We start from the raw sequence: 26,870 nt of genomic DNA on the forward strand, positions 1-26,870 counted from the left end.
AGTGAGTATGAAATTACAGTCATTGCTCACGACAACATGGCTGTAAAAAGTCGCTAAAGGGACGTCCGCTCTTCCTTTCATCGTCCTAAACAAGGCTAGTGTGTATGCAGTCCATGGACCGAGCGATCGGAACATCGATCGCATATAATTCGATCGGCATAAAAGTTGGTGGAAAATTCTGTAGTGTGTACCCAGCTTTAGTAATATAGCAGTATCAGTCAATCTACAGGTCTCCACAGTCTGTTAATTAATGTGAGGGTTCAGAAATGATCTGGTCTTCTGCTAATATTATGTCTCACCATAAGAAAGATGCTTGTTCACACAACTAATTAATTAATTAATTAACTAATTAATTAAGCCAACATTTATAATCCCAATTGTCCATTGTTTCAGAGATTTGTTTATTCATAGGTTTAAGAGCAGATTCTGATTTGTGTCTGCTGCTAATTCTAACAGACACATTCTTCCATCTACCACATCTGAGTTCTAATCTCACATGCTCATGAAAGTGGTTTATATTCTGTGATTTCTTTTAATTCTATTTCTCCTGATAGCATCACATGGACAATTTACATTTCCCCTTCCTGTCAATGTTAACACTGCCCCACTGGCCAAGGTGCTGGTGTACCTTGTTCTGGAGAGTGGTGAGGTCATTGCAGATAGTTCCAGCTTCAAAGTGGATAGGTGCTTTGCCAACAAGGTAATGTGTCATTATTTCCATTTACAGTATGGTGTCAAACTGACTGGTTGTTACCCCTAAATATATGTTTTTTTGGCAAATTAATCTAATCTAATTTTGCTGTAATGGATTCTATATAGCTCCCCTCTGGTGCATTATCATATTGTACATAGTTTAACTATGTAAAGATAAAACTTAATTTTGGTAGAAAATTGTTTTTTGTTATAAAAGGTTTTGTGATTAGCATTTTTGGTCAGTCTTTTATTTTTTAACCACAAGTCTTAGTGCAGAATGTACGTTCATTTCCACGTACATCTTAAGGTCCCATGGATGTTAGGTTTGGTCAAATACAGAAATCTAAGAGGTCCATCCGTTTGGTGCACAGATATAATGGGCAGATCTGCTAGGGCACTAGCTGCTCCTCCTTGAAGGTTGAGCATTGACCACATCTATGGTCAGCTGCAGTCATCCTCCAACTAGATTTACCATCTAGTTGGAAGATCTAGTTGTTGGTCAGTTGTCCTGACCAACAACTTATAGATCCCAATCAGCAGTCTTTTTAGACACAAAGCTAATATAGTTTGAAGCCAGTTAGAGTTGCCCATTAAAATTGCAATGTGTATAGATTTTTATTGGACCCCTCTATACAGTGCATCTGCTGCATAATTATGTCATTTTAGACCTAAATGATCACAATCAAAATCAAATTCTGATCACAATATTTCTGATGCTGATGGGGCACACTAAAAAATGTGGTTGAATTATGACTGCTTCTGACTATGTGCCTAGTCACACACTGAACATGCTAAATCTGCGCTAAAGAAAGAGGCCTCAACACCAGGATTTACTAAACTGTGGGTTTGGAAAAGTGGAGATGTTGCCTATAGCAACCAATCAGATCCTAGCTTTCATTTATTTAGTGCATTCTACAAAATGACAGCTAGAATCTGATTGGTTGCTATAGGCAACATATCCACTATTTCAAACCCGCAGTTTAGTAAATATACCCCCAAATCTTTCAGATTTAGCTACATAAATGTGTGACCAAGTCAGTCATAGATCTGACAGCACTAGGCTCTGGTTGAGATAACATAACCATATCTAAGGTCACAAGCAGTGGGAATTCAGATTTAGAGAGAAATCTGTGAGTCGACCTCTACTACAATTTAACTCTATGTCATTATATCTCGATTCAGGTGAAGCACTCTTTCTCTGTCCCTGAGGCCCTTCCAGGATCAAATGTCGATCTCATTCTCTCCTCTCACCCAAACTCTCTGTGTGCACTGCAAGCAATAGATGCCAGTGTTTTACTGTTGAAACCTGAGGCTGAATTGTCTGCAAAATCGGTATGAAAATGAAATATCTTAAGCATGATGTAGTTATTACAGCCACTGTGACTGAGTCTATTTCCTCTATTCAGGTGTATGACCTGCTGCCAGTTGTAGACATGTCTGGCTACAACCATGATGGCCATTACCTAGAGGAGCAACGTGAAGACCCATGCATCAAGCTGGAGCCTGTCTTTATGAATGGAGTATTTTATCGTCCCTCTTCCCCTGATGGGGACATTGATGCTTATGAAATCTTTAAGGTCAGTTACGCATGGTTATGTTTTTTAATCTCCTCTTTTGAGAAGCTTGTAATTATTTTCTCTTGAGCCTCTGTATGAGGTTTAATAACAAGCATATCTCTTAACCATATAAGTGACCCAAAAACGACCATGTATACCAGAGATACCAATGGCTCTCCAGCAATTGTGGAACTATGTATGTCAGCAAGCACTACCAACCTCTGGGAATTGTAGTTCCACAATAAAAGGACTGCGATAGGTTGATTTATTTGGTTCTCTTTAGTTGTATTCATCTATTGTGTCTTGCTGTTCTTGCTGGTGATGTGTTTCATTCAATGCCAATATCCTTCTCTAGTTTCTTTTCTATAACTGCCTCCTAGTCTTTCCATTCTGAGTAAATTGAAATGTATTTGTCTTTACAGCAAATGGGTCTGAAAGTCGCCACAAACTTTAGGATCAGAATCCCAGTTCTCTGCCAAGAGGTTTATGGAGTATATCCCGGAGTTGTAGTGTACTATGGTATGACTAGTAAGCTGGGAATTACATTTATCATTACAATTATTATTCATGTAATTTTTGTATTAACATATGTCCACTTGTCTTATTTTCAGAACACTGTATTTTGTTTAAATCATAATATATTGTTTAGAATTAATAAGTCTCAAGATATCAAAAAGGGAAATATTGTTATTTTATTTTTTTACAAAGGCCAAGAGGATAATTAAATCTCTTTATTTCAGTATATAATATAATCTTAACATGGAGACTGACTCCAAATTCTGAGTGTCATATGATATTTCAAACAACCAATGCTAATGAATCAGCATTGAATTTAATCAGATTTTATTTTAATGCCCACAAGATCCAATGCCATACGGTTCATTTCTGGTTAAAACTATTACCAAGTTTGTCCAATATTTCAACACATCTTGGAAATTAAAAATGCATTTTCTCTTACCTCACATGTACTGTTCGCCAGAGACCACAATGTTGGATCCCAATATTGTATCATTATTGTCTTTGTGTTACTATATGTTTGTTATTTGAATTATTGTAATAGTATATGTTTTTTAAACTTTAAATATAGATTAATTTATATATATATATATATATATATATATATATATATATATATATATATATATCATTTATACACACACGCACACACACACACTATATGGACAAAATTATTCAGACACTTGACCATTACACCAACAGGGACTGTAAAGACATTGGGTCTGATTCATTAAGGAAAATTAAGCAAAGAATTGAGTAAGTTATCCTACTCAAGTTTCCTGGACAAAACCATGTTGCAATGCAAGGGGTGCAAATTAGATTATTATTTTGCACATAAGGGAAATATTGTCTGTTTTTTCATGTAGCTACACAAATGCTTGATGGCTTATTTGTACACTGAAATTTAAAGTTGATCTAGGTCATGCCCTCCCCCAAATATAAATCTGTCCCCATATTTAAATTTACCTCCCCCTCCAATGCAACATGGTTTTGCCTCATTTACTTATATTTTGCTTAACTTTCCTTAATGAATCAGACCCATTGTATTCAAGTACATATACTTTAATATGGAGTTGGTCCCCTTTGTGCAGCGATAACTGCAGGGATGGATTGGGAACTTAAAATGGCCCTGAAGAAAATTCTTGAAGTAGCCTCATGTGGACGGGACCAAATCAGTTGTAGGTGGGGCCAGCACAAAAGTAGACGGAATTTAGAACTACTGGAATTTGGCTGTAGTAACATTTAGGAAAACCTGGATGTAAGACACAGTGGGTAATTTCTAAAGCAATGCCAGTCCTGTGTTATAAAAAATACATAAATACATTTGCATTGTCTGCGGTTATGCCTCTGTGCTGCAACTTGTTTAGTAGCCTACTAACACTTCCTTTCTCAATATTCCCTTCATAGAAACATATATGACTTTGTTTAATAAGTTCTATTACGGAACATGTTGGCACAATCGGATTTCATCAGTCTGCCAGAGCTGCATATGAACACCTCACCACACTGTTGCATCTTTTCCTGATGTCACGAGATGCAAATTCATAAAATGCAAACTCATAATATATATATATATATATATATATATATATATATATATATATATTAGTGTGTGTTTCAAGAAATGCATTCAAAATTATCCTTATCATAAATTGCTTTCTATGTGCACTTCTCACAAAGGTGAAATGCTACAAGCATCTGCAACAAAAAACGTTGTTTTCAACAATTGTTTAGGAGCCCTAAATGTGCCCAATGTTTAGGGGTGGTTTGAAATAATAACAGTGTAGGGAGGATTGGCATTGGAATCAGTACAGTGGGGGCTGACAATGGCATAAATGAAGGGGAAAGCTATATGTAAGGGGTTGATGGTGATCAGGCCCGATTAAGGGTTCCAGCCGCCCTAGGCTATTACCGTCGCAGCCCCTTCCCCAATATAAGCTTATAGGAATACTCCTGAATATGTATGTATATTCAGGAGCATTCAAATTTAGACAGATAGTGCATTCTCTCTTACCTGTTCTTGCTCTTCTCTGTTCCCTTTTCTTGCAGCTTTGTTGTCTTCTAGTTGGCTTCTGGAAAGTTGGGGTCCTGTTTTGAAAATATGCAGCAACTGTATTATAATGCTAAATGTTAATGAATCCTGAATGATTAGGCTCCAGAACACAACAGTCCATTGTGGCCAGATAAAACTACCCCATAGCACAGGCATATGTAGGCAATAAAATATATGAAAATTGTTGTCAAAGAGCTATAATCAAATATAAGCCTCTATCAGCCCCATCTGACTAATATTTAGCATTCTAATGACCCTAGAACAGTGTTTCTAAACTCCAGTCCCCAGTCCAGTGCAATATTTCCAGGTGACCAGTGAAATAATTATACCACCTGCTACACTGTGTCAGTCAGTAATGACTACACCTGTGCTCCAGCACGCAGATATGGAAAATATGTACTGCTAGGGGGTCCTGAGGACTGGAGTTGAGAAACACTGATCTAGAACCACAGAGACCATCCTCATAACTGCCACACAATACAAAGATTATGCCCCCCCAAAGCGGCTCTATTTTTTTAAATAGTCCCCTCGACCATTTCATGAGCCCCATTCAGCCTCTTCACCTGCCCCCTTTTAGCATTGTCATCTGACCCCATTAGCATTGTCACCTGACTCTTTTAACCTCTTTACCTGCCCCTATAGCCTCTTCACGTGCCCCATTTAGCATTGTTACCTGCCCCCATTAGCCTCTTCACATGCCCCTATTAGCAATGTCACCTGCCCCATTAGCTTCTTCACCTGCCCCTTTAGAATTATCTGCCCCATTAGCATTGTTATCTGCCCCCATTAGCCTCTTTACCTGCCCCTTTAGCATTGTTATCTGCCCCCATTAGCATTGTTACCTGCCACCATTAGCCTCTTCACCTACCCCCCTTGGCCTCTTTATCTGCCCCTTTAGCATTGTTTCCAGCCCCTCCGCCCCCAGACATTAGGACTTACATGTTGTTCCTGGGCAGCAGTCTTTTCTCCAGCGCTATACATGACAGGTAGCCTGGCAGCGATCGCTGCTAGCTGCCTGTCAGTGTGGCCACTGACGCTTCTTACTGTGGTCACGTGAGGTGTGGAAGTCCTGATCTTACGTGACCACAGTAAGAAGCGCCCGCGGCTGTACTGACAGGCAGCTAGCATCGATTGCTGCCAGACTGCCTGTCATGTAGTAGTAGAGATGGGCGGGCTTGGTTCCCCAAGAACCGAGCCCGCCCGAACTTGAGGTATCCGAGTACCGAGCCGAGCAGGCTCGGTACTCTGGCGCCAATTCGGATTCGAAATCGAGGCAAAACGTCATCGTGACTTCGTCGGATCTCGGAGCTCGGTTCTCGCAATGTTTGAAATGCATAAATAGCCGCCTCCACAGCAATCCAGCGCCATTTCACAGAGGGAGAGAGAAGGGTTAGGTCGCAGGCAGCATTAGAGCAGGGAGAGAGCACTTCTTATAGCACTTCTTACAGCAGAAAGACAGGAGGATAGAGGAGGCATTTTTGCAAACATTACCAACTGTTTGGGGTGTCATATTCCCTCCTCCAGAAACTATTTTCTGCCTGCACAAATAGTAATATACCAGCAGTATATATTTCTGAATTTGCACTACAAGTGCTTGGGGTGTGACATTTTGCCCAGTTCCAATAAATCTATTTTCTGGTGCTGAAATTATTAGATACCAGCAGTATATATTTCTGAATTTGCACTACAAGTGTTTGGGGTGTCAGATATTCCCCAGTTCTATAAAAGCTATTTTCTGGTGTTGAAAATACTATATACCAGCAGTATATATTTCTGAATTTGCACTACAAGTGTTTGGGGGTGTCAGATATTCCCCTCTGTGAAAAAATTTTTTTTTCTGGTGCTGAAAGTATTATCTAGCAGCACTATATATTTCTGAATTTGCACTACAAGTGTTTGGTGGTGTCAGATATTCCCCTCTGTGAAAAAACATTTTTTCTGGTGCTGAAAGTATTATCTAGCAGCACTATATATTTCTGAATTTGCACTACAAGTGTTTGGGGGTGTCCGATATTTCCCTCTGTGAAAAAACTATTTTTCTGGTGCTGAAAGTATTATCTAGCAGCACTATATATTTCTGAATTTGCACTACAAGTGTTTGGGGGTGTCAGATATTCCCATGTGTGAAAAAAAAAATTTTCTGGTGCTGAAAGTATTATCTAGCAGCACTATATATTTCTGAATTTGCACTACAAGTGTTTGGTGGTGTCAGATATTCCCCTCTGTGAAAAAACATTTTTTCTGGTGCTGAAAGTATTATCTAGCAGCACTATATATTTCTGAATTTGCACTACAAGTGTTTGGGGGTGTCCGATATTCCCCTCTGTGAAAAAACTATTTTTCTGGTGCTGAAAGTATTATCTAGCAGCACTATATATTTCTGAATTTGCACTACAAGTGTTTGGGGGTGTCCGATATTCCCATGTGTGAAAAAACTATTTTTCTGGCGCTGAAAGTATTATTTAGCAGCACTATATATTTCTGAATTTGCACTACAAGTGTTAGGGGGTGTCAGATATTCCCCTCTGTGAAATTTTTTTTTTCTGGTGCTGAAAGTATTATCTAGCAGCACTATATATTTCTGAATTTGCACTACAAGTGTTTGGTGGTGTCAGATATTCCCCTCTGTGAAAAAACATTTTTTCTGGTGCTGAAAGTATTATCTAGCAGCACTATATATTTCTGAATTTGCACTACAAGTGTTTGGGGGTGTCCGATATTCCCCTCTGTGAAAAAACTATTTTTCTGGTGCTGAAAGTATTATCTAGCAGCACTATATATTTCTGAATTTGCACTACAAGTGTTTGGGGGTGTCAGATATTCCCCTATTTGAAAAAAACTATTTTTCTGATGCTGAAATTAGGAGATACCAGCAGTATATATTTCTGAATTTGCACTACAAGTGCTTTGGGTCTCATTAAAATGGATTCACAGCAGTCCACATATGAGCAGGATCAGCAAGCAGCTGCTGGCAACAGTCCTGATGGTAGTCTTCCTTGTACGTCATCTGGTAAAGCCTATGTAAAAGTACATAGTCTTTTTAAGTCAGGGAAAAAAACACACCCAAACATTTTCTTTACCGTGTTGAAGAGAAAAAGAGCTGTAACTGATGAAAAGTTAACTGCCGATTAAATTTTTTGCCAACATGCCATTCTACACACGCAGTGGCAAAGAAAGAATAAGGCCTTTGCCTTTCTCTATTAGTGCCAGATTTCTGCTGATGTGTGCCTGAACAGCCCAAGTATAGCCGATGATACACCAATTGAGGATGCCACTTTGGAATTGTAAGAGGATGAGGGGGAGATTTTTGTAGCCGACGAGGGTGCTAATGAGGATGTTGATGAGGATGAGGTTGTTTGTGTAAGTCCTGCACCAGTGGCAGCAGTTCTGGCACGTGACAAGAAAAAGGCCATTGTCATGCCTGGGCATAAAACAAAAAAATCCACTTCTTATGTGAGGAATTATTTCTACCCAAATCCTGACAACAGTTGTATAGCCATTTGCAGTGTATGTCAAGCCACAATCAGTCGAGGGAGGGACCTGAACCATCTTGGAACCTCATCCATGTTACGCCATTTGACGAGAGTTCATGGCAAGGTTTTGGGAAAAGCTGTAAGTTATGGCAAAACAATTATAAGCACTCCATCATCAGCTAGGACCCTTCTGTCACCTACATCCCAACGGCTGTATTCTACACCCACAACACCGTCCTCATCAATATCCTCAGTAGCGTCGGAGTTAGCGCTGCATCCCACTTAGTAAGGCTGGATGACTCCTGCACTATAATTGATTCCTCTGAAGAATGTTTAAGCGTTAGTCCCACTGCTGCTGCTGTTTCTACTGCTGGGGGTGAATCTTCCTCCCACAAGAAGCCCAATAAAAAGAACACTACTACATTACAACAATTAACTGTTAAACAATCTTTTGCTAGAGGAAGCAAATATGACAGGAGTCACCCAGTCGCCAAGCGGATCACAGACACCATGGCTACTATGCTAGTGTTAGATCTGTGTCCAATATCCACAATAAACGCAGCTGGTTTTTAACAGTTAATTGATGTTTTGTGTCCCCGTTACAAAATTCCATTGCGACTCCATTTTTCCCACAAAGCTATTCCGCAACTATACCAAAAAGTTTTAAAAATGTAGTAATTGGGCTCAAAAATGTCATTCTGCCCACTGTACACTTAACCACAGATATGTGGACAAGTGGAAGTGGGCAAACCAAAGACTATATGACTGTGACAGCCCAGAACATGCCTTACCCCAAATATAAATCTGCCATCACATTTTAAATTTACCTCCCCCTAAAATGCAACATGGTTTTGCCTTCCTTCCTTACTTTTCCTTAACTTTCCTTAATGAATCAAGCCCATAGTATATATACATACATATAGACACACACATATACATTTATACAAATATCTTCAGTTTAGTGTTTTCACATATCAGGGCATAATTCCTAATCAAGTAAAATTTTATAAATCCATTATCACAGCCCAGATGTTACATTGTTATTATTTATTCAGCAATAAAGAATCCAATATGAAGAAACCATGTGTGAGAAAGTAAGGACAATCCATGATTCAGTAGATTTTAGGATCCTCTTTAACAGCAATACTGTAACTTGAAGTAAATATTTTCTGTATGAGTTTGTCCATTTCTTATATTGTAGTTGAAGAAATGTGGCTCACTCGTTCTTATAACACTGCTTCAGTACACTGATGATTGAGGCCAGCTCAGGCACAGCTCACTTAAGTTTCCATCTAAGCATTTCATTGGGGTTGAGATCTCGATTTTGAATTGACCATTACAAAACTTTATTTTCTTTATCAGCCATTCAGTTGTAGATTTACCGATGTGCTTGACATCATTGTCCTGCTGCTTGATCCACTTTTGCCAATGCTTCAGCTATTGGACATATGTTTTATTTGTTAATTCCTAGATATTAATCTGGCGCATGTGTATTTTTGAATAGCCACAGCACGCACCCCCCCCCCTGCTCTGCCAATGACCGCCTCCTCATTACCACACTGATTATCTGTTCCCAGGGCCTAATTAAGGGTTCCACCAGCTCCAGTCTAATATACCCATAATGCCCCCCCTGCCATTGCATTAAAGGAATATTCAGGAGTATTCCCCAGCATTCAAATTTAGACAGATTGTACCATTCTCTCTTACCTGTTCTTGCAGCTCTGTTCTCTCTTGCTTGTTCATACAGCTTTGCTGCTGTTCAGCTAACATCTACTAGATCCATCTAACTAGTACCTTCCTCTCCCCTCAGCAGAGCCAATGGCAATAGTATTTGCTGATCACCAAATCCCCATATGTGACAGGCAGCCTGGCAACAAATCCAATTGATGCAAATCCAGCAAATCCAATTGGTTCTTAGTCTAGTCTTGTGATATGTGATAATCCTTATTTAGTGAGACCAGAGTAAGATGCAATTTTTATCAAATTCTGAAATTTTTAAATTTGGGAGCTGGTAACAGTTGCATTTCCAATCTTACATATCTCAAAAACTGGCCGATAGTGAGGTTTTAGTTTGCCGACTGCTGGGAAACCTCTAGAAGAGAATCACGGCAGGAAGATATGCAAGAGGCAATGCTGTGGGCGAGTAATTACAAAAGAAAAGCTATATTGAATTTTATTACTATTTAAAAAGAAATATGTTTAGTTAGTCATTATTTCCTGTACCAAATGGTGCAGGAGTACCAATATACAGTTTGCCCATAGCAATAAATACTAACATGAAATATGGCATGTGTTTTAGAAATTCACAGCTATCTACTCACATATATGAGCTTTCTCATTTTTTTCTTGCTCTATTCTGTCATTGTATATCATTGGTATCATATGTTTATCATACGCTATCAGATAGTCCACCAGCGAGACTGCTCAGTGGAGGCGATTATTATTACACGGAAGCGGAGATTTTCCAAGAAAACATTATTGAAACTGTGAGGAAATTGTTCCCGGAAACCTGGCTATGGGACTCCGTAGAGACAGAGTAAGTGTATGAATATGTGTATATAATGTTTATTATTTTATAATAATTTTTAAAGGCCTGATCTAAATCTACTATTTTGTTCAGTACTAGCCTATGTTACAAGTTCCCCTTTGTAAGAAAGAAAAGTGTGATAAAATGTTTCTCCACCTCAATCTACTTGTCCCATTTATCTTATTTTTCATTATTAGGGTAGTTGCACAGAAGCGAATTTTATCTATCAGTGTTCTTTCCATCTTTTGAGTGTTCTCACAGTAGCTCACAGGCATCATTGACAAAAGCAACTTTTTTAACAAATGGTTGATAAACATGGTATATGTTGTTTGTATGCATGGGTATAAATAAATGTCTTTACAGAGATAAATGATAATTCATCTCCCTGAAGGGTAGCCTTCATAGAATGGAGTGGAATCAAATCTGTACATGTGTACATACCCATATACTACTTATTATTTTGATCCACACTCACGCTCTGCTTTATTTTCTCCTCTTAAAGTACAGTCATGGCCAAAAGTTTTGAGAATGACACAAGTATTGTTTTTCACAAAGTTTGCTGCTTCAGTGTTTTTAGAACTTTTTTGTCAGATGTTGCTATGTTATACTGAAGTAAAATTACAATAATTTCATAAGTGCCAAAGGCTTTTATTGAAAATTACATTAAGATTATGCAAGAATCAATATTTGCATTGTTGACCCTTCTTTTTGAAGACCTCTGCAATTCGCCCTGGCATGCTGTCAATCAACTTCTGGGCCACATACTGACTGATGGCCGCACATTCTTACCTAATCAATGCTTGGAGTTTGTCAGAATTTGTGGGGTTTTGTTTGTCCACCCTGCTCTTGAGGATTGACCATGGGATTAAGGTCTGGGGACTTTCCTGGTCATGGACCGAAAATTTTGATGTTTTGATCCCCGAGCCACTTAGTTATTACTTTTGCCTTATGGCAAGGTGCTTCATCATGCTGGAAAAGGCATTGTTTGTCACCAAACTGTTCTTGGATGGCTGGGATAAGTTGCTCTTGGAGGATGCTTTGGTACCATTCTTAATTCATGGCTGTGTTCTTAGGCAAAATTGTGAGTGGCCCACTCCCTTGGCTGAGAAACAGCCTCACACAGGATGCTTTACTGTTGGCATGACACAGGACTGATGGGAGCACTCACCATTCCTTCTCCGGACAAGTGTTTTTCCAGCTGCCCCAAACAATCTGAAAGGGGATTCATCAGAGAAAATGATTTTACCCCAGTCCTCAACAGTCCAATCCCTGTACCTTTTGCAGACCTTTAGTCTGTCCCTGATATTTTTCCTGGAGAGAAGTGCCTTCTTTTCTGGCCTTCTTGACAACAGACCATCCTCCAAAAGTCTTCGTCTCACTATTCGTGCAGATGCATTCACACCTGCCTGCTGCCATTCCTGAGCAAGCTCTGCACTTGTGATGCCCAGGTCCCGCAGCTGTATCAACTTTAGAAAATGGCCTTGGCACTTGCTGGATGTTCTTGGGCGCCCTGAAGCCTTCTTCACAACTATTGAACCTCTCTCCTTGAAGTTCTTGATGATCTGATAAATGGTTGATTTAGCTGCAATCTTACTAGCAGCAATATCCTTGCCCGTGAAGCCTTTTTTGTGTAAAGCAAGGGTTGTCTGCACATGTTTCCTTGCAGATAACCATGGTTAACAGAGGAAGAACAATGATTTAAAGCATCAGCCTCCTTTTAAAGCTTCCAGTCTGTTACTCTACCTCAATCAACATGACAGAGTGATCTCCAGCCTTGTCCTCGTCAACACTCTGACTTGTGTTAACGAGAGTATCACTAACCTGATGTCAGCTGGTCCTTTTGTGGCAGGGCTGAAATGCAGTGGAATGTTGATTTTGGGATAAAGTTCATTGTCATTGCAAATAGAGACTTTGAAATTAATTGCAATTCATCTGATCGCTCTTTATGACTTTCTTGAGTATATGCAAATTGCCATCATAAAAACTGAAGCAGCAAACTTTGTGAAAAATAATATTTGTGTCATTCTCAAAACTTTTGGCCATGACTGTACATAGAGAAGGAGTAGAAACCAACTTTGAAATCACTAACAAATAGTCAAATATACTGGCTTTTTTAGTAGTTATTCTGCATAACTTCCAAATGATCCATTTTCCTTTCCCCTTATCCCTTTGTAAATTGACTAAGATCCATTCTCCAAACTGTCTGTCTTGCTCTAAATTCTATATAGATGTTTTCACTTCCAAACTTTTGTCTTTAGCTTAGTAATTGGGCTAATATCAACATGTTTGTAGCTTCTAAACAACTGATGCTTAATGATGCTTAATAATAATCCAATAAAATTTGGATCTTTACAAGGCATTTTGTATAAAGGACCAGACGGTAACTATTGGTAATGTGTGTGGTCATTTTCTGACTGCAAAAAACGGAAAACAATCCCAATGCATTTCTTAGTTGATGTGTCCACTTGGCTAGAGCAGCAAATTACCTAATTTTGTCCTTGCTTGTGGACAAATTCAGCAGCAATCCTGTCAATCTGTGATCAGGCTGAGCAGCAGAATTTGCCTGTTTGTGGCGACCATAAGACCAACAATTATTAAAAGACTCATTGTAACTAACCTACAGTGTATATTATGCAAATATGTCCATACCTGGACAGAGCTTAAGACATGTGACATTCTGTTTAGATTAATTAAGCAGCTGAGTGACATCTATTGTTCTGCTACTGGAAAAAAATCTTCATTCACATTCACAGCTCTCAGGTTATCAGAAGGCTAACAATGCATCGTCCACTTAAACTCCTTGTAATCCTTTAATTATATAGCATCTATGTACTTATTTTTACACAACAGTATAGAAAAAATGCACTTAAATATGTTTAAAATAAAATAACATACCTAGAAAGAGAAAGTGAGAGGACCCAGATCCTTATGACTTTGTATTTGGGAACCAAGCATGGCCGCTTCTAGAATACCAAAATGTATATTGCCTACTTATAAGTGACAGATGGTTGCATTGGGATCATTGAATTTTGACACAATTTGGCATTTATGAGAAAGTGGGATTATAATTTATCTCAGCTCAAAGGCAAGTCATTGCCCTTCAGCAAGTTTTGGTAAAATCAGGAAACATAGTGTGCCCTGTAATAAGCAGTTGGTGAGTTGAGAGGGTCCACTGCTCCCTAGGCCACTTTAGACTTTTTGGTCTATCAGACTAAGTACCTCCATACAACTGTACAGGTTTTCTATATACTGTGTACCTAGCCTTTGTGAACCATAGAGTTTGTGAGTATGAACATTGCGTAAACTATGTATTTGCTGGGCTAACCACAAGGTAATGTGTACTGAATGCTGCAAAAGCATAGACTTTATTTTGTGTTTCCTTATTGTTTAAACTCCTACATGGTTAACATGCCAGTTGCGTACTGGTTACACCAAAGTAGCTAGAAAGTGACTGAATTTATGGTGTGTATAACTGTACATGGGTATAAAATATAGGTGGTACAAATTTACTTGTCACATTGACAAATTTGAAATCTTTTTAACATCTACTATGGAATAATCAGTGGGAATCCTCACTAATCTTTCTTGTAATATTCATCCTGTTTGTAAACTTATTTATTTCACTATGACAAGACTGGGCCTTACATTGAGATTATTGGGCACGCCCGGTCTGTCAATCAGCAAGCCAATCGAATGACAGTGGCCCACGCAGTTATTAAATGCCGCCCGGTGGACAGATCCTGTTTTTGAGATTAACCATATTCTCTCAGGGCCAGAAAGGATTGCTGAGCTAGGAGCTTCTTCAGACAGAGCGGGCAGTGTACATCTAGGACTGATTCTGACACCACTCTATTGAGAGACACTCACAGAGTCTGAGTAATTGGTGAGCCTAGATCGGTAGGAAGACCAATACCTAGGGTCCCACTAAGCTAGTGGAGAGTTGGCCAAGCAGCTGGGAACAGCAAGATACACAGACCCACCTTACAGATTAGTACACCTGGCCCACTTGGATTGTCAGCTGTGGACTTTATTATCTTGAGTTTGTGCATGCTAGGCCAGGCATCTAGAGAACTACTCATCCAACCCTGATGTCCTCACATCCACCAACATTATTGTTTCATATGTTATCACCTAATTTGCATATTTTGCACTGATTGTGCAATGCCTTCTGGGTAATTATTTCTGTATAAACTGTCCCTGGTTTGTACTCTCTATGATAAAGATCTGATAAGGGATTGAAATGGCAGATTAAAGACCACTTTTCACTATTTGTTTGGAGAGTACCAGTCTATGTATATAATATTTGTGTGTTATATTTTCTAGTTCTCTTGGACATGCTAATCTGAAGCTGACTGTACCAGATAGTATAACAACATGGAACGTTGGGATGTTCTGTACATCGGAAGAAGCTGGGTTTGGTCTTTCAGAACCGGTGTCACTCGTAACTTTCCAGCCTTTCTTCCTGGACATAACTCTACCGTATTCAGTCATCCGGGGCGAGACGTTTATTTTGAAAGCTACTTTGTTTAATTACCTTCAACAAACCATCAGGGTAAGTGGCCACTAATCCTCATGACCTGAACTGACATTATTTACTTGGCTCTACTGAGTCACCACAGTCTTCTTCATTTCCTAGGTGAGCATTTCATTGGAAAAGTCTGACAAGTTCACAACCAAAAACATAAACACAGAGGAAGAAGGTTACTGTGTGGGTGTAAATGGCAGAGTGACTGTATCTTGGGATGTGACCCTAAAGTCTCTAGGTGAGAAATTATTTAAACCTTAACACTGTTATCGAGATTTGCATAATATATCATATATATATATATATATATATATATATATATATATATATACACACACACATATAGTGGCAAAGAAACCTATATGCCACACCTCTCCTGCATAGGGACAGGTGAGGTCCCGGGAAATCTGCACCCTAAGGTGGCAGATGGGGTTGAGTCCTTACACACCCAGACTCCTAGCCTGCACACACACAGGTGGACTAGAGAGGTAATTAGGTAATTAGACTAAAGTGAGGAGACTTGTGTATTTAAACCTGTCTTTTCAGTTGTTAGGTGTGACCGGTGCTAGAAGAGCTGACCGGTGTCTAGACAGCAATTTGGTATTGGGTCCTGGTCTTATCTTGACAAGACTGGATGCTGTACATATATATATATATATATATATATATATATATCTTACCCAATTTTATTGTTGCAGGGGAAGTTGACTTCACAATCAGTGCTCAAACTATGCCGGGAGGAGGTCTGTGTGCAAATGAGATTCTGAATCTGGCACAAGGAAGGAAGGATACAATTATCAAACATATCCTGGTTGAGGTGAGAATAATAATAAGTGGAAAACAACATATAGGGGTAGAATTATCAAACCCTCTAAACAGGAAAAGTGAGTGTGTTGCCCATAGCAACCAATCAGATTCTAGCTATCATGTTCTAGAATATTCTATATAAATGATAGCTAGAATCTGATTGGTTGCCATAGGCAACACCTCCACTTTTCCATTTTGGAAGGTTTGATAAATTTGGCTCTTACTGTAGATAATATTCCCAGACACAGTGGACCAGATTTATGAAGCGTGCCTGATGTGCACCACAAAACAAATGGATGGTCCGCCCAGTACCCTTCAGGGTCCACACCATTCTCTGCTGTCAGAAAACACCAACGCAAATTAGAAGTACATGTATGTTTTTTTGGAGAAAGGAAAAATGTAAGTTGCACACCAGGCTAAAGTGTAAACGTCACATAATAATCCAACCACTCATTACTTTAATTTCTCCTAAACTACTGCTTGATTTACTCACACAGACCAGGGCAACTTCTTCATACTTTGCAAGAAATTTCCTCAATTCACCCAGACCCTCCCATCTGCTCCATAAACCCATTCACTTGGCCTCACATTGTGCAGGTGCTCCTATATTTCTGTCACCTATCACCGACCAATGAGCATTTTGTGCTGCGCCTCAAGCATTTTGATCCTCCTAAATGACCTTCAGCGTCTACAGGATTATTAATATACACAATGTACTGAATGTAATATGAAAGAAGCACTCTCCACAATCAAATAAGTTAGCTGGAGTCAAGAACAGATTCAAGATGCAGAGGAGACCATTTTTATTGTCTTACAATGGCCCATTGACATCTGTGGCATTACTTGTCTTTTTCAATGGGACCCAGCTGAAGCATGAGCATAGCACTTCCTCTATTCGCAAACAGCGTTAGACTGCCAGTGAGGAGGGAAAATGCTTTGGTGAGGAGAAGGGTCTTTGCCGGGGCTGCCATATCAGTCCTGTCATGGAACATTAGAGCGGTACTTCATCATTGGGATTTGCAGCAATGTACAGATAACTTCAAAATTATTGGCACCCCTCAAGAAATTGAGCAAAAAAGATAAACAATACATATAAGGATTCAAACGTTCCTCAAAAATATTAGGAGAAACTGCTGACCAATAACATAACAGACATCATTCCTACAACAGTGTTGTTTTATTGTAAGAATACTGTATTGTTCCAAAAACATATGGGGCAAATTAGTCGGCAGCCTTAAACAATATTTGAAAGTATTTTGCATCTCAGTGCAAAAAACTATTTGTATTGCTTCTAGTCTCCAGGAACTCCAAAGTTGGCATCTCCTGTTTCCCTGGGGTATAAATATGAGGTTACACACATGTAAAATCCCTTTGGCATCCATCAACATGGTTAATACCAAAGATCTGGCAACTCAATTTTAACTCTGATTAGGAAATGAGTATGAAATTATTACAGTAAGCACAATCAGGGCAATAATAAAAAAAAAACCAATAAAAGCATGGAGCAGTTGAACATTTGCCAGGAAGAGGATACATAAGCACATTATCCCCACATACAGTAAGTAGGATGGTAAGGGGCAAATGGAAGAGAGACAAACTCAAACATCACTGTATCAGAACTGCATAGTTTAGTCAAAATCCACTGTCAGACGCCACCTCCGTGACCAGACGTTTTTTAGAAGAGTTCTTCCTAACAGCAAGACACACAATGTAGCACATTAACTATGCAAAATGTCATTGGAATTACAAATAGAATTGTGTGACGTGGTCAGATTATACAAAAATAGGACTTTTTGGCCATGCGCACCATCGTCACATTTGGAGACAGAAAAAGGCACAGCATACAAAGAAAAGCACCTGATACCCTCTGTCAAAAATTGTGGTGGATCATTGATTCTTTAGGGCTGTTTTGCTAATAGTGGTCCAAATCAGCAGTGGTGAAAATCAATTGCATAATGAATTCTAATCTATACCAGGAGATTGCCAAAACCTGTCTGCCTCTGCCAGAAGGCTGAAACTTGGCTGTTGGTGGACCTATCAGCAAGATGATGACCCCCAAACACACATCAAAATCCACACCGAAATGGTTGCGGTAACACAAAATCAAGGTTTTCCAATGGCCCTCGCAGACTCCAGATTTGAACCAAATTGAAAATCTGTGGTGGAAATGTTCTGTATGGAGGAGTGATCCAAGGTCCCTCAACAAGAGTTCTCCAACCTTGTTAAGCATTACAGAGAGCGGTTCAGTGACGTTATTCATGCCGGAGAGACTTCAACAAATACTAATAACGAAGGTGCTAATATTTAAATTCTGGAGTTGAATGTTTATTGATAGTTACCGTGCTTGGGTCATAAATAGACCTCTAAGTCTGGTATTTATGTATCGCGGCTACTGATATCACAGCACACTACAGGATCGGGGGTGATATATGCACACAGACATGTCCAATTATATTTTACAAATACAGATGTGCACAAAAAGTTTGACTGCGCTTTTATATTTATTTTCCTTTTACTGTAGCCAGAGGGTGTAGAAAAAGAAGAGACGCAGAGCTCTATGATCTGTGGGACAGGTGAGTTCTCTATCTGTGGGAGCAAAACACTATTAGTTCTAAATGAATTATAAAGCACTTATCACAAAGCCAATACTCACGCCAATACACAAAGCCAAAGATTATTTAAACTATTATGCAATGATATAGGTGAGGCTTATTTTTATTTATTTCTATTACAATTATAATAAGTATTAATAAGTATAGGTATTATTAAGTATAGGTATTAAAGTATAGTTATAGAGCAATGATAGCAATACAGTACAACAGGTCACACACAGCAGTATATTTATACAGGACATAGGAAATAATGCACTTTTCCTCTGTCCCCCAATATTTGTACACAGGTTCTGAGATCACTGAAAAGGTCTCTCTGAAACTCCCGAGCCGAGTGGTGGAAGGTTCTCCCCGTGCTTACTTCTCTGTAATTGGTGAGTTCATCAGATCTTCTACACAGTCACCAGGATCATAGCAGTAACACCTGTTCTGGGGCCACTGACACCTATCAGCACCTGCTATATTGATTGAAACCGTTGTATAAAAATATTTTATAGCTACTGTTAAACTGAATATTATCACAGAGTACTGTATCATATGTGCATGAAGAAATGTGTTTCCGGATGTTCTATACAACCAGCCAATGCTTTATATTGAATTATGCCTTTGTATCACTCTCTTCTAGGTGATGTCATGGGCACAGCGATGCAGAATCTGGGGAGTCTCCTTCAGTTACCATGTGGATGTGGGGAGCAGAACATGGTCCTCTTCACCCCTAATATCTACATTTTGGAGTATTTCAATGGAACTAATCAGCTGACCCCAGAGATCAAATCGAAGGCCGTGAGCTACCTGACCACTGGTAGAGATCTGCAGCTCATTACACTCCTATCACTCCATGTATTACTTCTTCACAGCACCACATACCGATCCTTCCCTGTCCCCCTGCAGAACATCACACCACTAGAGATTGATGTACTCTAAATGCAGAGCATTACATCCTATACCTCTATTTCTGTGTCTTGTGATACCGATCACTTAAATGGTTTTTCACTTTTCTTTTTTTTGAGAAGTTTTCTAAATTCCTAAATAGTTGTAGATTGGTTGGTGTCCTTGTACCAGCACCACATGCTCTATGCAGCCAGGAGCTCTGCTGAATCTCTAGTCTGCAAAGCAGGGTAGGTCAAACACAGTTGCCTCTATTTGTTAATACGTGGCGGTAACACAGATTTTCTATCGCCGCTTATTGCTGTAAAATAAAATCAATTATAGCTGCAATTTATTATTAAAATATCAGCAGAGCAGCTGAGTGATACTCAGCTACCAGATGACAAGCTTTGACACCTCACCAGCCAGTCCCAGTGAATTGGCTCATGTGCGACCCGGCTTGCTGGTTCACACATGCGCAGTGGAAAAAAAAATTATATTTATCCAAGCATTCCAATTAAAATGCTGTATTTAAATAAAGCATTTTTTTCTTTCAATATTTTGAAATATTGCACTCACTATCCTATAGATAGTGAGTGCAAAAGGTGGATAGCAATGGTACATGTCAGAAGCACACCCAGGGGTGGTTTCCATTTTTTGCATAGAACCAATATTCATGATAATGCAGCATCATTTCATTGGGAACCAGTAACATCACAGAGGCTGAGTGAATTAACAGTCTGCATTGTCAGGAATATTCGCTCAGCCTGTAAATGGGTTCAGGGGATGGGTACAATTAAAAATTGGCTTATTAAAGTAAGATGTCGTTATTTTAATTTCCTTCTGAGCCTGAAATTATTTCCTTATACACAGGATATCAGAAACAGTTGTCCTACAAACACAGTGATGGATCTTACAGTGCATTTGGACCACAGTATGGAGAAGGAAACACCTGGTACGAACATAAGAGAGTCGGGGGTGGGGGCAGGTGTGAGGTGCTAAAAATATTTGTAGGGAATTTGCAGAAATGTATATTTACAATACACTGGGAATAAATATAATTATTTAGACTGTTTTGGTTTATAGGGATAAGAAAAAGTCTTAAAGACTCTTAGGGCTAGATTTACTAAGCTGCGGGTTTGAAAAAGTGGGGATGCTGCCTATAGCAACCAATCAGATTCTAGCTTTCAGTTAATTAGTACCTTCTACAAAATGACGGCTAGAATCTGTAGTGTAACAGGTCTAAATGTCACAAGTGACTTTCATAGCTAGTTGTGTTTTGTTTTCACTGACAATTACACATTCCATTATGCACTGACTAATTATCACTGAGCACATTTATGCTATTAATAAAAGCTATACCGACATTTAATAAGATATATTTTTTTATAAAGCTAATTTATCTGCTGTTCAAAATATTAATCTGACTAGATTTGATCAGGAACTCTTTCATAAATGCCCCACACTGAATTATATAACTCCTTGTAAACACAATGGGCCAGATGCAGAGTTGAACTTACATCACTTTGCATAGCATAAGTTGGGCAAATTTGCATTGCGCATGCCCACAAAGAGAACAGATGCGTAAGGGCCGATGCAGATTTGTGAGTATCTGACCCAGTGCTTTTTTGGTAAGAAAAAAGGTGCCGGAACTCACATCACGTAGTCAATCACTGTGCACACACCCACACACGCCAGTTGTGTAACGAAACATAACGGTCGCCGCCCGCAGTAAGCACTCAGCGCATGACCACACAACCAATCACAAGCTGATCAGCGCCACAAGCTGAGCATTGCCTACACAACCGGCGCGGATGAAGTACGCATGCATCGGACTCGACACACAAGCAGTCTGCATGCACCGTTTTAATGATTTTGCCACTGACCTGCTACGCTCAACATGGCAATTCAAGTCCACGTGGCCCAAACATCAAATGTTCAAAAGTTACTTTTAAAACATGAAAAATCTTTTGAAAAAAAGGTGCCGTAACTCCGTTTCGGTGAGTTCTATGACAAAAAAAAGCACTGCTTGTACCTCCTTCCTACTGGAGAGGCAAAACGGGGGATGGAGGGGGTGTGCAAACGCAGTCTGAGTAAAGTTCACGCAAAACCTGCAGAGCCACAGAAACACGCATATACACGTTAGGAGGTGTATCTAGAGTGCAGGTGCAAATATACACTGTTAATAATGATTTGGCATAACCCAAGCACATATGCCGCCGACGCGGAATTAGGCACATCTTGAGATGTGTTTGGTTCTATATATGGGCGGAAATACACTATTTTTGTGTGCACTTAATTCAAGAGTTTTTTGGGGGGTTTTTGCGATCAACTCTGCATCAACCCCAATGTAATTAGAGAAATTCCAATGTAGGACATTGCTAATGTGCAATTAAATTTCTCCCTGTAAAATGTATTCAAACCATGTATCATTTGCTAGAACACTGAAGTGAGTAACAATAAAATTATGTTTTATTTAGAAAGCGCCAACATATTATGTAGCACAATCATGACACAACCAAATCACATACAATGACATGAAACAGAAAGTAAAGATGGTCTTGCCAAATGAGCTTACAATCTAAAGAGATAGATAGCAAGTAATAAATAACATAAAATCGTGAACAAAAGAATATTGGTATCCATGCAGTTTCTTGTAATAATACAACATTTCCAGAAAATTGTTGAAATTAACCATTTTGGTATCCACAATTTTTTTGTTTGGGTTTGCAGTAGAATAAAACACAAAGAGCAGAAAAATGTAACTTATTCCACACAGAAATCCTTAAATAAGCCGGACAAAGTTATTTGGTCCATTTAGAAGTAGTTAGAAATATTTAGATTTCAAGCAGGTGATTCCTTCACTTTGGAAATGAACTCACCTTTGGTGAGTAGCAGGTGACTGCAATATACAAATATATATATATATATATGTGTGTGTGTGTGTATATATATATATATATATATATATATATATATATATATATACACAAGTTAACCCGTGCATGATGCTCATGCATTCTAGTCAAATCAAGCTACTTAAGGTGTTAAAAAGGTTCTTGTCATGCATTTGGGCCTAGCCCAGGCCTCCTCAGGGGAAGAGCGTTACTTCCCGACGCAAGCGCCCTTTTTTAACGTGGTTTTGTCCACATGTCACCACCTCATCATCAAGCTACTTAAGGTGTTAAAAACTCCCCACTGTCACCCCTGGCAAACACCAACCACTCCCAACTGTCACTTCTCCTTCAAGAAATATATAGGTCAGTGTATAACTCTGCCCAGCAGGTGGCGCTGCAGCTTGTTTTTTTTTTTCCACACACGCCACTAGGCATTTATATAGTAGATATATACATATATATAAATATATATATATATTAATATATATAGTTATTATTACTTATTTAATTAATGTCGCCAGTTAATAATAAAGGCATTAGTGATCGAACAGTAAGACGAAAAGGGGAGGGGGTTAATTTATTTTTGTTCTCATGAAGTAAATTTATTAGTATGTTGTTAATGTCTCTTTAACAAAAAGTACATTTTTACAGTTGCTCCTGATTACGAACACGTTACAGCATATGAGACTATGATTACTAGTATAGCCCTGTAGCTGGAGCAAGAGATACGGCAGAAAAACAAGTAACTGAGCTTTTTTCGGACCTGGCTGTGTGTGCTTCAGTTTGGCACGCCACTACTGTACTTTGACTCCAGCACAATTCCCCTTCCCCACTGCCTTTACTGGTGTATGTTTTTGCATACAATACACTCAAAATTGGCAGATACATGCCTTGATGAATCAGGCCCATATTATATGAGCCCATATATTGGCTATCTCTAATGTGTATACGTGAGAGATCCACTTTAAATATATGGTTGTGTTGTTCAGCCCATAATAACATATTCACCTATCAGAGCTTTGTTGACCATAAACTTTACTATGAATTGTCTCTCCACAGGCTGACAGCCTTTGTCATGAAGTCCTTTGCCCGAGCTAAATCTCACATTTACATTGATCCTAAACAATTATCAGATTCTCTTCTGTGGCTTTCACATCGTCAGAAACCAAATGGCTGCTTCCAAAATGTTGGCACACTCTTTAATAATGCTATGAAGGTAAGAGAAAGAGAGAGAAAGAGAAGTGGAATTAATGTGGGATACAGTTAATGGTGAATTGGCCAAACAGGAAGATTAGGAAGTTACAATTAAAGGCAAAACAAATATGAATGAATGATATATAAATGTACTGTCAAAAATAAAATACAAGGAAAATTTTAAGCCTTCGCCCCTTTTCTACAAGATAAGGCTGAACTCTCTAAATTGTGTAATAAGCATCAATTAAGTTCCTGTTTTAAGACTTTTTCTATAACCTTGATGTCCTCCGACTCCACCCTCAGCTTTACTACACACCTCCAGTCCATTGTCCTGTCATGTCACATACTCCTCATTTCCAGAATATGCTCCTTTTTCACTCTGGACAATAGTTAAACCCTTATCCATTCACTCATTGTCTCCCAACTTCACCATTAGAACCTCCTGCTATCTGACCTTACCCTCACCCTTGCATCCATGCTATCCTTTGTCTTAAATGCCACAATGATAAGGATCTTCCATTCATGCAGCTACACATCCACTGCACCCTGCAAATCCTTATACTGGCTCTTCTTACTTCCAATACAAGATAACCACCCACACCTTTAAAGCCCTCACTATCACCCGCCCCCCCCTACATCTCTGACCTGGTCATGGGATACTCTCTCACTCACCCTCTTCAATCTGCCTCTGACCTGCTCCTTGCCTCCTCTCTGATAGACATATCTCACACCCACCTCCCAAGTCTCTCACACCCAAACTTTTCCCATGCTGTTCCTCTCTTATGAAAATCTGCACCCCAATTGGCCAGCCTCTCCCACAAACTTCATTCTTCAAGTGTGCTTTCAAAACCCACCTCTTACTGTAGCCTATGCTACCCCACCTGGTAGTGCTCCCTCTACCTGCTACAAACCCAATCTACATTCCAAGTTCTACTAGCTCCTATTGTTTCAGCATTGTCCACTGCCTCTAGTGTTGAAGCTCTCATGAGATTTTTACCCTCTGCCTCACATCAGCACCTCCTTCATCAACTTTGCATGTATTGTATTACGTATGATGCTGCATAGTTTGTGGTATCTTACAAATACACAATGATGATGATCTGGCATTGTAGAGGCTCATTGAAATACAATATAGCTGTTTCTGTCCGGTGTTTTAGGATCTCACTCATAACCTTTTTGTTTTCCTATAGGGAGGAGTGGACGATGAGATCACATTGGCTGCATACATTACTATTGCTTTTCTGGAATATCCACTACCTGCCACGGTATGTGTACAGAACTTGTCTCTATATACTTGTATTATTCACTTTGCTATAGAAGAAAGTGCAATCAAGTAATTGATTATACTTGTTTTAAACTATGTCAACAAGAGCATGTATTCTTTTACTCTGCATCTTGTGACAGAGTAACTGGAACTAATAAGACACTTGTCCTAGATCAGGTCAGACTTGATGTAAGACAGGTGTAATATTCTATTAGAGGGACACTTTTTTATATCTAAATGTAGGGCATATTTATCTCACTTTTTGACATTGGCTCTCCACAACCAAAAATAGTTAGTGTGTTTTGTTTTAGATTAAGAGTAATGTTACAAGAGTTTTTCATACAGCAGAAAAAACAACTAGTGAAAGGTTTAATTATGTGGCAGGGTTAGAAAAAAAATAATAGACTTCTTTAAAGCACTATTTGTCCGAGCTGTTTTCCAGCTGGCCCAAAATGCCACTTTCGGCTTTGTAACAGCTGTCAGAGCAAAAAAAATCTGAGGTGCAATCCACCCTACAGGTAAAGCTCATTTATTTCAATTTGACGGTAAAAAATCTCTTCGGAAAAAGAAAAGAAAACGGAGTAAAGGTGCCAATATGACATCACCCAATAAAGATTCTATAGTTATTTATATGCACAGAGCAGTACTGTAAGTGAAACTATTTTCTTCACAGGATGTAGTGGTGCGAAATGCTTTGTTCTGTTTGGAGACTGCATTGGATGGTAAAAATAGCATCTACACACAAGCTTTAATGGCTTACGCTTTTACTCTTGCCGGAAGAGTGGAACTTCGTTCTCGACTCCTTCAGTCTCTGGATGAACAGGCCATTAAGAAAGGTGAGAGCATGTAATATCAGTAGAATGTTACTGGATCCCTTTTATTATATCTGATTTGCTCCACATGATGGAATCGCTAATTCAAATGAAATAATCTATATTCAAACAAAACAATAGTAAGAAACTGACTATAACTAAACATAAATTGTTAAAATAAATTCATAAGAGAAAAATTATGGATGAAAGAAAGAGATTGCGTGGGAGATGTGTGAGCTAAACTATGGGAAACCAACTCTGGACGTCTCAAAGGATGCATCAACAGTTACCAAAGCAGGATTGGTCAAGCTGAGACCAAAAGTCCATGTCTGAGGATCACCTTGAAGTAAGAAAATGATAATTTCCACTCTTTGTTGTTCTGTACCAGAAGAGTGGTGTCTTCGTCTGAAATATAACTTAAAATTGCGGAATAAGTTAGTTTCCTTTGAAAAGCTCCAACATTAGCAATATCGCACCAGTCATGATAGGTATCTCATGCAGTAGGGCAACTCCTGGCTGACGCGTAATAACTTTTCAAATTGCAGCCAGTGTCCAATATATCTGTCTTATAAAATTTTATATAAAATGAACAAGAAACAGCACTGTAATTGACCAACTTCAATATTGAGATACCGAAACAGTGAAATCTGAATAAAATCCTTTAACTAATAAGAACACATAATCAAAAATATATAATAATGTATAGTAAAACCAGTTTGCTGTAGTTTTAACAAAGTCCAATATGTGGTAATGATCATAACTAATTGGACTAAACTCGAAATGTGATAATTACTTCTGTATGTTGTAATTATTTACCAACACTCTTGATGAAAATAGAAAACCTAGCTTCTATAAATTACCAGGATTCAGGTAAGGTCACATAACTTTATAGACTGGCTTCTAGACTTAGATGTAGGAGGAGTGGAGGTTGCTGTTCCCTCCACTGTCAACAGCATTAAACTATCATCTGCACATACCAAACAGTTTGGGCCTCAATAAGAGTCGGACACAAAGTCCGTTTAAGAAGTGTAGAAGTGGGAGTTTGCCGCAGCTTGGTAGGGTATTACCAGTGGCAAG

General features: G+C 38.9%; 1 protein-coding gene across 1 annotated transcript in view; it reads left to right on the plus strand.

Annotated features, from left to right (window-relative positions):
• LOC142160968 (alpha-2-macroglobulin-like) overlaps positions 1–26,870 on the plus strand; it is a 99,960-nt gene that overhangs the window by 54,655 nt on the left and 18,435 nt on the right. Inside the window, exons 14-28 of the mRNA XM_075216125.1 lie at positions 555–700; positions 1,876–2,025; positions 2,100–2,270; positions 2,672–2,768; positions 10,695–10,827; positions 15,142–15,370; positions 15,455–15,581; positions 16,042–16,160; positions 18,672–18,723; positions 19,050–19,133; positions 19,385–19,561; positions 20,500–20,581; positions 23,583–23,739; positions 24,908–24,982; positions 25,655–25,817. Coding sequence (XP_075072226.1) covers positions 555–700; positions 1,876–2,025; positions 2,100–2,270; positions 2,672–2,768; positions 10,695–10,827; positions 15,142–15,370; positions 15,455–15,581; positions 16,042–16,160; positions 18,672–18,723; positions 19,050–19,133; positions 19,385–19,561; positions 20,500–20,581; positions 23,583–23,739; positions 24,908–24,982; positions 25,655–25,817 — 1,962 coding nt within the window. The remainder of the gene's footprint in view (positions 1–554; positions 701–1,875; positions 2,026–2,099; positions 2,271–2,671; positions 2,769–10,694; positions 10,828–15,141; positions 15,371–15,454; positions 15,582–16,041; positions 16,161–18,671; positions 18,724–19,049; positions 19,134–19,384; positions 19,562–20,499; positions 20,582–23,582; positions 23,740–24,907; positions 24,983–25,654; positions 25,818–26,870) is intronic.

This window comes from Mixophyes fleayi, chromosome 6 (genome assembly GCF_038048845.1).
Source record: "Mixophyes fleayi isolate aMixFle1 chromosome 6, aMixFle1.hap1, whole genome shotgun sequence".
Taxonomy (NCBI): domain Eukaryota; kingdom Metazoa; phylum Chordata; class Amphibia; order Anura; family Limnodynastidae; genus Mixophyes; species Mixophyes fleayi.